The sequence below is a fragment of the Palaemon carinicauda genome, chromosome 36, assembly GCF_036898095.1.
Source record: "Palaemon carinicauda isolate YSFRI2023 chromosome 36, ASM3689809v2, whole genome shotgun sequence".
Classification (NCBI taxonomy): domain Eukaryota; kingdom Metazoa; phylum Arthropoda; class Malacostraca; order Decapoda; family Palaemonidae; genus Palaemon; species Palaemon carinicauda.
In genome coordinates, this window is record NC_090760.1 from 71,945,716 (window position 1) to 71,959,358 (window position 13,643).

The 13,643-nt window shown below is 45.2% G+C and overlaps 1 protein-coding gene across 8 annotated transcripts in view; it reads right to left on the reverse strand.

The window, feature by feature from the left end:
• Positions 1-13,643, reverse strand: part of LOC137628903 (ankyrin repeat and KH domain-containing protein mask) — a 104,730-nt gene that overhangs the window by 46,295 nt on the left and 44,792 nt on the right. For 7 of the 8 annotated variants that reach the window (XM_068360177.1, XM_068360176.1, XM_068360175.1 and 4 more), the window contains exon 4: positions 6,481-6,666. In XM_068360177.1, coding sequence (XP_068216278.1) covers positions 6,481-6,666 — 186 coding nt within the window. The remainder of the gene's footprint in view (positions 1-6,480; positions 6,667-13,643) is intronic. The other variant, XM_068360178.1, reaches the window with a different exon arrangement.

The following is a 13,643-nucleotide window of genomic DNA, read 5'->3' on the forward strand; positions in this document are numbered from 1 at the left end:
AAAGACGAGCCATGATAATTTTAGTGAGGGATAACCACCCCAACCGCTTGTTAGTGGGTGGAGGGTGAGGTGGTCAGGTACTCACACACCTGGGCTGAGCAACCACTTTGCTTTCTGGCAGGACTTACTGGGGGACAGGGCTGGCAGACCAATTTGTATAAATGGCTCCAGGTTTGTATGTTAAGAAAAATACAAACTACTTACAAATTTGTCATTTGTTCCAACGCAAATACAAACCTTACACTATTTATTAGGGGTGACTCACCTCTTAGAAGGGTGGAAGTCCTACCCAACTTGCCTTGGCAATTGACCCGCGGTTCTCTCTATATCGATATGTGATCGAAGGTAGTAGGAACCCTGCCCTCGCTAAAATCTTATGCTATGCACTATTATCGTCCTGCAGAAGCTGTATGATCGTGATACTAGCAATGTGGCTGATCTTTTAACGTAAGAACTCGAATCGTAAAGATAAAGAGTCCCGAGACTATACCCAATAGTCTCCCTGGTAGGTATATTGGGGAATTTAACAAGTATTATTTCTATACTTAGGATACACATTGAAATGAGTCTTACCTGCAGAGAGGTGAGGTCAGCTGTGCTGGGTACTATGGTACTGTGTTCCCAAGGGGGGAGTTGAAAGGAAGAAGTAAGTCAGTCATCCTTAATCATTTACCCCAGACTAACCTGGGTAACCTCAGCCCTCAACCCTCTGCTACTTGTCCATCAAATTGCTTGAGGTGTTGGGAACACTTGCTGTGCAGCCACCATAGGAATAATGGAAAATTTATCCATGTTCCTGAGGGTTACGTGCTGCAGGTAGTGGGCAGTGAAGGTCGTCCGATGCTTCCACACTCCCACTTGCAGTATCTGCCCCACCGAGTAGTTTTTCTTGAACACCAGGGAAGTTGCAATGGCCCTGACGTCATGAGCTCTGGGTCGTTTGGTAGGAGGAGGGTCCGAGCTGAGTACAAACTCAATGACCTTACGGACCCAGGAGGAGATCGTATTCCTCGTGACCCACCTCTTGATCTTCCTCATGCTGAAAAACAGTGCCGATGAACGGGGGCGAGCTGCTGCTGCTGTTTATTTTTTTAGGCAACACCTTAGACTCCTGACTGGGCAAAGTAGTAGTTAGTCGGGATCTTTGGTTACAGAACGTAGACTCTATCCGAAATTGGCCTAACCTAGGGTCCAACACACCCAGATTTTGATTCTTTGCAATGAACTCAAGGACAAAGTTGAGGATTACTTCTCCCCATCTCCTAGAGTGGGAGACGTCAGAGGATAGACCATGCAGCTCACTTACTCTTTTGGCCAAGGCCAAAGTAAGTAGGAATACCACCGTCTCTCAAGTAGATGGCGATCTGTTGCCTGGCGTAATGGTTTGTAAAGAAGGTGCTTCAGAGACTGAAAAACTCGAACTACGTTACAAGGAAGAGGTCCAAGTTCCGACTGGGGACAAAAAATCTCATAGCTTTGTATGAGTAGGGAAAGTTTCAAAGAGATAATAGCTACTCCTCTCAGTGCTAGATTCAAGGCTGAACGGAAGCCTTTGACTGCCGAAACAGAGAGAAGCATTTCTTCCCGAAGGTGTACAAGAAACTTCGATACTGTTGGTATATACAGTAGGCATAGAGAGGATTGATATCCCTTCCACAACACCAACCACAGAAAACAGACCACTTGGCTCGGTACACTGACGCTGTAGAGCGTATGAGGTGTCCAGCCATTCTTTTTGCAACTAGTTGCAAAAAGTGCCTCTCTGTCTGAGGAGGTGCAGGAAAGTCTCCAGGCGTTTAGTTGAAGCAAAGCTACGCCTTTGTGGTAAATATTGGTGCGTGGTTGTTTGAGCAGATCGTGACGTAGAGGGAGTTCCCTTGGGATCTCCGTGAGGAGTTGCAGAAAGTCTGGGAACCACTGTTTGATTGCCGTTCCTAGTGGGATCGGCCTCGGCCAGATCCCCTCTTTCCCTTCCCTTCTTGGAAGGACTTTTTTCCTCAAAAGGATATTTTAGACACAGTGGCACCCTGCTGTTTGGGGTCCTTAGCCCTGTTTGTCAGCAGTTTGGGAGCTGGTTTCCTTTGTGGCTGAGGACAGTAAGGCCTAGATGTCAAGGCCTTCTGGATGAGGGAGTCCTGATTTGACTTCCTCCATCTCTCAGCTACCTACCGACTTCCTATGGATCAAATAGGGAGCTCCCTTCAAAGGGCGAGTTCCTGAGCCTCGAGACCTCGGCCTGAGGAAGTTGCCTATGGAACTGACGGAATCCCTCCTCTTCAGGATGGTGTTGGCCCAAAGGTTCACCACCTGGTGGGAGAGAGAGAAACTCTAATGCCCTGGTGCTGGACAATAGGAAAGTCTCCATAGACTTCATTGTGGACTCCCGAGACCAGTCCTGAGACTGGATCAGTCGTCCCACAGATCTATATCAGAAATCAAGCCATGAAGTTGCCTGCATGGCATACTTGGCGACCTTTTCTTGGTTGGGTATCTCAGAGGCCGAGAATGAGACCAGAAGTCCCATGAGTTTCTCGAAGGGCGTAGCTTTCGAGAGTGTAGCTTTCGAGAGTGGTCTAGAAGCAGCACTGGGAGAGGCTCGTTAATGATCTCATTATAACTCCTCTGCAACACGTAAGGAAGGAGGAATTTGGAGGAGGCATTGGAGTGCAGAGCAGAGGAGGAGCCTGTGGCCTAAGCCACTGCCTTCAGTCTGGCACTCTTCAATCCCTTTGACCAAGACAAAGCTGCACTTGCCTTCAGGGGTCTCTGGGTGCCATACACCTGGTCAAGGACCGTGTCCTTACCTTTAAGAGGGGCAGCCGATGGGTCTGGCAACACACTGATGGTGCGGATGCAGGATAAACCTGCCAGACGCGTGTTCAGACTCCTTCTGCTCTGCCTCCGAAAGGTTAGGGCTAGCGGCAGCTGGATGAACATCGTCCTCACGATCCATATTTTCCTCCACATCCGAGTTTTCATCCATAGGAGCCCGGAGAGGGTCAGGGGCATCATCTGGGTAGGTCAATGACAGGGAAACTCTTGTTGACGTGGACAGGAACTCCCTCTGCCTCTTGGGTCGAGGTAAAGGAGCTCTTGCCGTTGATTTAAGGATTGTATTCAAATTCTTTGGCTGTCTGCACTGAGGCAGAAGTTCCTCCATCAGCGTTGGCCTAGCGGTCTCCTCTGCTCTTTGGAGGTGATGGACTTCCAGAGGTGGAGGAGTCACGCCCAACTGAGTTTGAGGCCGACCAGACCTCGGTACAGCCTCTGCTGGAGGCAGAAAGAGTCTGTGTAGGACGTTACCCTGTCTTCTTTAGGAGGAGATGGTCTAACCTCATTCCTCCTACCCTTAGTTCTGGCCTGTGGGACCCTGAACTGCAGGGGACTGCCAGGTTCTGGAGCACTCTCTTCACAAGGCCTCTTGTGGGGAGAGATGGGTTTGTCCTTGTGGGAGGCTCTGCCAACGCAGTCTTCCAAACTCCTCCTAGTATCAGCCAGAGGAGAGGCACCCTGAACAAGAGCTGGCAGTAAGGGGATCCTGAGAGTGCCACCCAAGGACTGACCCCCATCACAGGTTCCCACATTACACTGAATAATGCTTTCAGCCATGGGGGGTTGTGAGCTCCCGATGTGCTGAGAGGGGGATCCTTAGGGCAGCACGGAACTTTGGGCTTCGGAATCTGTGACAAAATCTGAGACCCTTTACCTGCAGGCAGGATTGGCATTGGCCTTCTCTTTGGGGGAGGATCTGGGCATGGGCACAAAGGTGACACTTCTCGGACAGGTGGAGGGCCGCGAGACTGGCAGGAGTCTTATCTGGCAAGAGATTTACCCTAGGCAGGGATAACTCCTACAGCCAAGAACGGAGATGGTATCTTGTCTGAGAGAGCAGAAACCGTGGGCTGATAACATTGCAGGTCAAGCGGAGGTGGTCAGCCCCAATCCACTGCTCTATCACGTAACAATGGTCTCGACTAATGGTGGAAATCATCAGAAACGTGTCATGTGAGGTTATAAGATTCGCGCGACGAGGCCCCAAAGGACCACAAAGGTCACAAGAGTCTGAAGGCTCAGTGAACCTGGCAAGACAGGAGCATGAGGGCTCCGCGTAGCACCAGTCACGAGAGGCAAAAGACATGTGACGAGTCTAGAGACTCTGTGTTCCGAGAGCCGACAGGCTCAGTATAACGGAGGTTACAAGGAGCAGCTGGTTCGCCGTAATGCAAGTTACGAGAACACAAGGGCTGAGTGTAACAAGAGTCAAGAGAGCCCGAAGGCTCAGCGTAGCCGGGGCTGTGAGAGCCCAAGGGTTCAGCCCAACAGGAGGCAAGACTCCCTGTCAGGAGAGCCCAAAGGCTCAGCATGACATGAGGCACGAGAGCCTGAAGGCTCAGCATAACCTGTGTTGCAAGAGTCCATGAACTTAGCGTAAGTGGCCCGTGAAAAACCAAAGGTTCAAGGTGACGAGGACCCGAAGGTCCAAGATTACAATAGCCTAAAGGCTCAGCGTAACATGTATTGCGAGAGTCCACGAACTCAGCGAAACTGGAACCCGAGGGTTCCGTGTCGCGAAAACCCGAAGGCTCAGCGCGACGAAGACCCGAAGGCTAAGACTAACGAACCTGAAGGTTTGGTACACCGAAGGCCCAAAGATTCAGCTTGACGAGGACCCGAAGGACCTGGGCTGCAAGAGCCCAAGGGTTCAATGCAACGGGAGCCCAAAGGCTCGTGGTCATGCAAGCTCAATGCCTGACCATCATGAGACACCGAAGGCACATCGTGATTTGAACCAAGAGGTTCAAAAAGGCACCTCTTTACTGCTGGGGGAGGAGGACGCCCAGGATGAAGAGGGGTTGGAAACTCCTCCACCTGACAAACCTACGAAGGAGAACGTCTTGCAGAAACCATTCAAGGGGAAAACTCCTGGAGCTCAAAAGCTGCCACTCCTGAAGGAGAGGTTCATTCTCCTGGAAGAGAACAGTGCTTAGAACAATGCCCTCCCCCCGCCCTTGGAGGAGATGCGCTGCATTGCCTGCACCCACGGAAGGAGGATCAACCTCCAAGGAGGAAAGAGACAGCTGCCTCAGCTCCAACCCAATTGAAGGAGTCTGAAGAGAACGTCTTTAGAAGGGGATCCATTAATGTTCAGTGATGGCCAAAAAAATAACAAATCAGAAAAAGAGCAGGCGCTCCTTTTGGAAGGGGAGGGACAGACTCGCTAGGGGAGTTAGTATCGTACCTTGACCCACAAGGTTGACTTGGAGTAAGCAGGACTACGCTGCTACTTGGCCGTTCCTCAGAGGGAAGAGATAGAGGGGTAGAAGATGATGACCATGGTTTCTTCGACCTCGAGGACCCCCCCCCCCCCCCCCCCCCAAGGCAAAAATCACGCTTGGACTTCTTCCATTGCCTCAACCTCTCCCACTGGGAGGCAGACCACTCCCTATACAGGTGTCATCCTGAGAACACCGGCGGTCCTAGCAAGCCGGACACAGCAGGTGCAGATCCTTCTCCATGGCAGACATGAAGGTACCATATAAGCAGCCTTCGGGATCAGGACAATTACGCATGGGACTGCAAGCAGCAACACGCACACAATTGAAGACAAAGGAAATTATTATTAATGGTAAGTCTAAATATGTGGGTGAGCGCAGTATGATCTGTCTCTACCAAGCAAGAAAGCAATGTGGTTGCTTAGCCCAGGTGAGTGAGCGAGGTAGCCGACTACTCCCACACCCGTTAACTAGCTTTTGGGGTGGTTATCCCTGGCTAAAAATTATCATGGCTCATCTTTCAGCTTTCTCCGAAATTGTACCCCTAATAAATAGCGCAAGGTTTGTATTTGTGTTGGAACAAACTCGATTTTAAAGATTGATTGCAAATCAAATTATTAAAAATGCAATGACCTTTTTTTAATAGGTGTTTATCTACAGTTTCATATCTTCAATACCCAAAGACTAAGCTAAAATTTGTATCCCGCATTCTGTTTGTATTTGACCTTCACGTTTCAGTGCTTGTTTATGAAAAATTAAATCTCAGCACAAAAATAACTTGTCTGATACATAACTAACAAATGAGTAACTTTTTTCACGGGTATTAAAAAACAGCTATAGTTACTCTGCTTATTTTTGTTCTCCATATTTCATTATTATATATCTCGGCATTTTTCTATTTTTTCCCTACATATTTCTTTACATCTATTTTTTATTTTCCATTGTAATATATTTTTCATTGCATCATCCAATCGGTTCATTTTGTATATACCTATAAAGAAATATTATGGTATTTTCAAAAGATTTTCATACTTTTCTCATCATAAATTACAGCCTGATTATACCAATCTCCAAAGGTCCAAGATAACATGTCTTCAACACATTTTCCCAACACCGGAAACTTATCATTTACCATCAAACCGAGTTAGGACAACAACGTACACCTCGTGGAATTTTGCATCCAAGCATTCGAGAGCAAACACCTTACCTGCATAGTCTGTTGCATTCACATCGGCACCTTGAGCAATTAGTTGAGATATTCTTTCAGTGTCACCTTTAATCGCCGCCACGAGTAAGGGAGTCTCGCCGCGTTCGTTACGTTTGTTCACGCCCCGGCTTATGCTCGGAGTAGTGGGAGTTCTTGGGCTGCTGGACCTGCTCAGTTCTACTTTGTCTGGTGGTTTAAAGAAAAAACATAACGATGAATAAAGAGAGACTTAGAATTTAAGAAAATAATATGTTAGCGAGATTAACTTGACAATATTCACTGAAATTTATTGCTTTTAAATATAGCATACTGGAAATGGAAACTATTTCTCTGAAAAATATAAAATATTCATCTGAGGTTTACAAAAGCTGATAGGAAATTTTAAAATATTTACATGACAATTGCTGTCTTTAATTAGAGTTTAAATCTCCATGAAAATTCTGTTACTGAGATTTTATTGATCCCTATGTTTCATTTATAGAAATACGGTTTTAAGTTATTATATGACAGACTAATAATTAAAATTGCATTAACATGAATGAAAAAATCAACAGGTAAATCATTGACTTCATCCATGATATGATCTAGAAATGTCTGTTTTCACCAAGATACATCAAAATTTTACGTAAAAAAAAGTTTCTCAAGGTCAATGAAAGTGACAGCTGGGTAATAAAATCAAGCTAGGTCATGTAGCTGAAACTTACAAAGTAAACTGATACCTTGACATACCACGCATCTAAAAGGTTGAAAATTGTGATCACGAATTAACCTGTCTCCATGTAACAGAAAAGCCCCCTTATTGCAAAACTCCAAAACTTCTGAATGAAAGCTGAAAACAATTCCCCAAAATACAGCCTCTTGTTTTGCACGCTAAGGCAATATTCAGATATATAACCTATCTCTCGAAGCACATCTATCACTAAAGCGAGATCTACTAATGGTAATGAAAGCCTCGACCTGTGTTCATTTCATATAACTATCTTCTTTATCATTAAACATTTGTTTAGCCAGGCCAACAAGACAAATTCATACACAATAATAGGGCTGGGATAAATACTTCCACCTGATTGAAGGAAAAAAAGTTTAGGGGAAGGGCAAGACCTTTCATAGTAGCAAGGCGTCAGCAAAGCTGGAACGACTGTTAAACTTTTGACGAGGTCGTTGCAGCTACAGGCAGGCGGTGGATAAGCAACACCAATCCGTCAGTAGTTGAGACGGGAAGAGTAACTTGAAGAACCCTGATTTGTACAGTTAGGAAAAACACAAAATAACTTTAAAAATTTGTGTATTTTCCTGCATCAATACAAATAATCCTCCATAAAGAGGATAATAATCCTTAGGATGGAAGAAGCCCCCGTGAACTAAAACCTGTTTTGTTAAACGTTCCCGGAAAATGTCAGAGAACCTGGTCATTTAATGAAGCGAAGGTTATGATTCCTGGTGATGCCTGTACCATGTGAAATTGGTAAACGGTCACAGACAAGCTATACCCTTATACAGAATATGTTGTACAAATGTATGTAGCCTATTCTTTTTGAACAATGAGTTTTGCCTATATTCTATATATTCTCGCCTTAGTTTGGTAGGATGGGGTAGATACTTCATAACAAATCATGTCTAAAAAAGGTTACCTGTATATACTACTTATTAATTACTGAAATCCTTGTACTATATCCAGTCCTGCACATAACAATCACGGTGGGATACTTCTTGCCCCATGAGAGAGCTGGGTTAGTGACAACCGGACCAAGGGTAAATGTATCCAAGGATTTGTGGGTATACTCCCATAGGTAGTGAGAGAGGATGGTTGTCTGTGCCACCGACAGGTTTTTCTTTGTGAGCCCTTGCCTGAAATGGCCTTTTAATCACCTAATTGTTTGAAGAATAGGTATAATGGATGATCTTACGAAATCAGAACGAAAGTGTTCTTAGATATATTTCTCTTGATCCTGCCGGTAGAAAGAAAGTCTCTGGTTCTCAGCTTAGAAGAGCACTGTCCTCTTAAGGTAGTGCTATAGAGCCCCCACTGGACAGAGAAGCAAGTCATCATGACCCCCACTGGATGTCTCACTGAAAAGAAGAGATGGAGGACTGATATCTGGTATCGTGGATGGCTGGGATCAGGGTCTTGGCTATGAAATCAGGAACAAAAGTAAAGGAGACTTCTTTCCATCCCTCTGAATCACTTGTGGCATAAAAGAAACAATGTAGCTCACCAACTCGCTCTTCCGACACCAAAGCTAGTAGGAAGACCTTCCAGTATCAAGTGTTAGATCTCTCTCCGACACCTGCCTCAAAGGCTCGTGTAGGGCGTGCAAAAGAATTCCCATGGGTAATATTCCACTCCGGACCCTGATATCCCGGGATGAAAATTACTGCTCGAAATTCCTCAGGACCATAGACAATTCCTACATGGAGAGAAAATCTAAGCCCTTCAGTCTGCAGACCTACCCCAAGGCTGAATGATAGCCTTTCATCATTGAGACTAAGGACCTTCTTTTAGAAAAGAATTCCGAGAACATCTGATATCAATTGTGGAGAGGCTCCACTCCGGACCCTGATATCCCGGGATGAAAATTACTGCTCGAAATTCCACAGGACCATAGACAATTCCTACATGGAGAGAAAATCTAAGCCCTTCAGTCTGCAGACCTACCCCAAGGCTGAATGATAGCCTTTCATCATTGAGACTAAGGACCTTCTTTTGGAAAAGAATTCCGAGAACATCAGATATCAATTGTGGAGAGGCTCCAACCAGACAAATAATCCCTTCTACAACACCAACTACAGAAGATGGCCCACCTCCCTGGTAGACAGCGAAGGACCTTTACAATTATCCAAAAATTTAAAGTGCAGTGAATTACAAAAAGCCTTGCTTCATACATGGTGGATAGTCTCCACCTGTGACATGCAAGGGACTCAAGTGATTGACAGTATCTTTCTCGCCACCTTGATTGGCGTCAATGACCTTGAATATCAGGATGCCAGAAAACTCCAAATCAATCAATCAATTTCCACCTCGACAAAAGAGCAGCAACAGATCTAGATACCATTAGGAATGCTGCCACCTGGGAGCCACCAGGATCCTCCTGAGGCTCAATATCGTCCAAAACCTGTTGACTCTCTTTGAATCAGGCAGGAGAGGAAAGGTGTGTGTCCAGATAGTTCCAAGGATGTTGAAAAGCCTCTTAGAATGGGGGAGAAGAGCTAGCTGCGTGGCAAACAGATCAATCACCGGTGATTCCTGAGTAAGAAGACTTTCCACGAGGCACAGATATAGGAACCCAGCTGAGAGTTAACCATGTTTTCAGAGTTAAGCTCTGACTTCACCATAGCTTTGATTCTTTCCATGTATTCTCTTCCAATCTCTTTCTTAATTTATTGGTGTTTTATTGCTTCCCCCACGGTATTTACAGCCTGCTTCATGTATGTCCTTGAGGATATTTCCATCTGTCTCCTGGCAACTAAGTGTGTCTGCTTTAGAACATTCCTTTTGCTTTAAATAACCCTCAAAGACAACTCTACAGCTTTGCTCACTGCCCAGATGTGCATCTGCTTTGTCACCTAGCAAACTATACGAGAAGGCCCTCCTCCTTTCTTGTTGACGTAAGCTTTGACTGTTGTGCTGTTTGTTGCTCATCAACACTACCAAGTGTGCTTCCAAATTTTGTTGAAAGGTTTGCAGAGGTAGGAATACTGCTCATATTTCCAATTGGTTGATATGCAATTGTTTTTTTTCTAGGAACCGCACACCTGAAGCGACTTGATTCCTTAGTGAGAACCCCACCACTTTTTAAATGCATCTGAGAAGAGAAGCTTCTCTGGATGTGGGTGGAACTCCCTGGTCAGGTTTTCATAGTTTAGCTACCAAGAAAGGTTGTTCCACAATTCCTGTTACCTGGAACAAGAAGGGAAGAGAAATCATTGGTTACTGACCAGTAAAACTTCAGACCCCACAGCGACCACTAGTGGAGACGCAACGCAGAATGAGTTTCTCCAAGGAAAGATATCCCCGAAGACATTGCCACCGCCAACCTGGGAGTTCTTGCTTCCACAGGAATGGGAGTGCCACAGCTCTCAAGTTACCTGATGTAATTGTTTGATGGAAAAACCTTTGCTGCTGCTGTGTGTATCAGCATGCCCTGGTATGAGACAAGACCTTTTCAGATTGATCATGCTCCCCATACTGAGACAAAAGAAAAGCAGTCTGTTTAGATTCTGTAACAACTGCCTCTTGGAGAACAGGATCAGTCAAGTCATTGAGATACCTCAAAAAATGTATCCTGTTTGAGTGGGCCCAAGCTGAGATCAGCAAGAACACTTGGACAAGCAGTGGGCCATCTGAAGCTCAAAGCTTTGTAATGTTACCCTGCTACCTCAAGGACGAAGCCAAGATACTTTCTGTAGGAATGATAAGATGGGCATTTGAAAATCCCTGTCCTTCAGATTCAGAGAAAGCACAAAGTCTTTCTCTCTGATGGTAAACCTCACAGTACTTGCTATCTCTATGCTAAATGGAATTGAATAAACAAACTGGTTCTGAGAGGTTGGTGACTGGTCTACAGCAGCCCATTGACTTCTCCACCCGGTAGAGTCGACTGTAGAAAACCGGAGGTGTCTAAAAAGACTAGGTGCATTCTTCTCTTCCATTGCTTCCACTTTTGCCAGAAAGGCCAGAGCTTTTGGCAATTTCCGAGGGTAGATTTGGAACACCATCAGAGAGCAAACAAGGTAAGGACAATGATATATGAAGGGCAAAAGTACCACATTTGTCCCAAAGGACCTCTACCACCCACTGTTACACTTCATGCCGTACGGTATGACAGGCATCTGCCACTTGCAGAGGAAGGGATTGCCGACTTCAGCATCCCCTTCCTGAACTGGATAGGTTAGCCATGAAAGGAAGGAAGAAGCAGCTGGAGGTCTACCCTGGACTTTGAAGGTAGCAATCGCTTTTTCCAAAACCAAAGGTGTGACAGACTAGGTCTCTCTGGATCCTAGAAGGTAACTACATGATGGATAAGGTAGTCACAGCTAGCCTTCTGTCATGTCTTCATATTTGCCTTCTCCCTCCGAGGAAAGAGGGTTGTAGCATCTAGGACCAGGCGTTCCTCAAAACTAACATTGCCTTTTCACCTAGGGGTTAATTTGTTTGTTCCCAAACAAGTGGGCATGTGGGAACTTCCTGGCATGTGGACTGGCTATACTGGAAAGACACAGGTGAAAGGCGACCTTGTACCCTGGAGCATGCGAGCATCTATGGTGACCCAAAGTTCGCGAGAACAATCATGTGGTAATTAATCACCGCAACGTGAAAGATCTTGTAGAGAATGATCAACCAGAGACCGAAGATCCCATGCTCATGAGAGAATGCCTTGTCACTTGTAAGAAAGAGGGGACTGATTCCTGGTTCCTCTCATCTCATTATGAGCCAATGTCTCCCACGTCATAACCGGAGTATCATTAGGGAGAGGAACAGGAATATCTATTGTCCAAGGGAAGCACGGGGAGATGGACAACACCCTTTATCCCGATCGACTGTGTGACTGCTCAGATCGTTAAGAGATGGAGCACAGGTACCAATCACATGAACATCTGTACCGCAGCTATTGACGCGTAAGCGAAGAGAGACCAATTCGAGTCTAATAAAACTCCCGCAGATCAGTCTTCCTGTACTTCGAAGCATTCTTCTTCAGGGCAGAAGTAGCATCATCAAAAGGACCATCAAAAGACAAGGCAGTGGTGAAGGAAGAACTAAATAAGGAAGAGTAATGGAAATACTTGTCAGTCTTCAGGGTCAAGCTCTTGGAAGCTAACAATGACGATAATGTGGAGAGAAAGCCCACAGGGGCCTCTACAACAGCAGACGAGATCACATCAACAGGGGTCAAATTGACCAGTCTCTCCACAGGTGGAGCAGGAGACAGGGAAGACACAGAGAGAAAAGGATAATAAATTTTGGTGGCAGTCAAAACATTTAGAAACTTTCCCGTTGACAGAGCATAAACGATGCCCAAGGTAGGCCACAACTTCCCAAGATCCAGGTCGTCATCAGTTGGTAGAACAACAAGAGAGTCACAAGGACAAGGTAGAGGAGGATTACCTTTAATATGGGAAGGAGATACATATGTTTTCCTTGAGGAACACTCCGAGAGCAAAATGAGGTCCCCTCTCCCCACATGAATTCCTCTAGGTGACCCAGCCCTAAGATCTCTGAGGGAAACATGATACAATAGGTTAAGTAGCGCCGGTAAAAACGGAAGAATGATAAAAAAACTTGCTGATGAAATGAAGAGGTCCAGTAATCATGGAGAGAGAAAGGATGGCAAAGCACAAATGGTTCCTAAGAAAGTAAAAATTCCAACACATTTAATAGGCTTTAATTCAAGGGTCCCATTACAGAAATATAAGGAGCAATAGAGCTTCGGCATCAGCTAAGGCATCTCCGCCTCTGATACCGAAGAAGCCCTCTTAGACTACTTTCTTTTCTTGGTAAACTTCACTCACTGCTGAAGTGGCCAAGACCTGCTAATGTCACAAAGGGATCACTGTGAACAGTTAAGCCCCCAAGAAAAAAGTACACAAAAGGAGTGGATTAACAGCAGGTTTCCACATAAACCTACCAAATTCTCTCAGGAGTTTACCCAGACAGTTGCATATCAGCACACTTCTCTATTTCACTCCAAAGGAAAAGAAAAATTATTAATACGGCCAAAATTGAGGCAACAGCAAGAGTACAACTGTACAGCTTGTGACCAAAATCAAAAGTGTATACTGTAACTGACCGTCAGGTGGGTGTGGCTTACATGTCACCCATCTATAGCTATTAATATCTTGTTAAAACATTAAGGGCTATTCCGCTTTCGCTGATATCATACTGTACAGTACTCCTATTCTAAGGAATCAGGTTTGCATTCGTGTAGGAAAAAAAAAAAATAGTAACAAAGTACTATTGGAATGCTGCAGAGAAACATCAGTAACAGTTTTGTCAAGTCTGAAGTCCACTGGGTACAGAAATTAAGTTTTACCCTCCAGCTACATAAACTTCAAATGAGAATAATTTAAAAGCTTTAGTTCCATAGAGTGGACAGCTGCTGTTCATTGATAAAAGAGGAAACATTTTATCTAATTTCCCAATTATTCTTTACAATATAACATTTTGA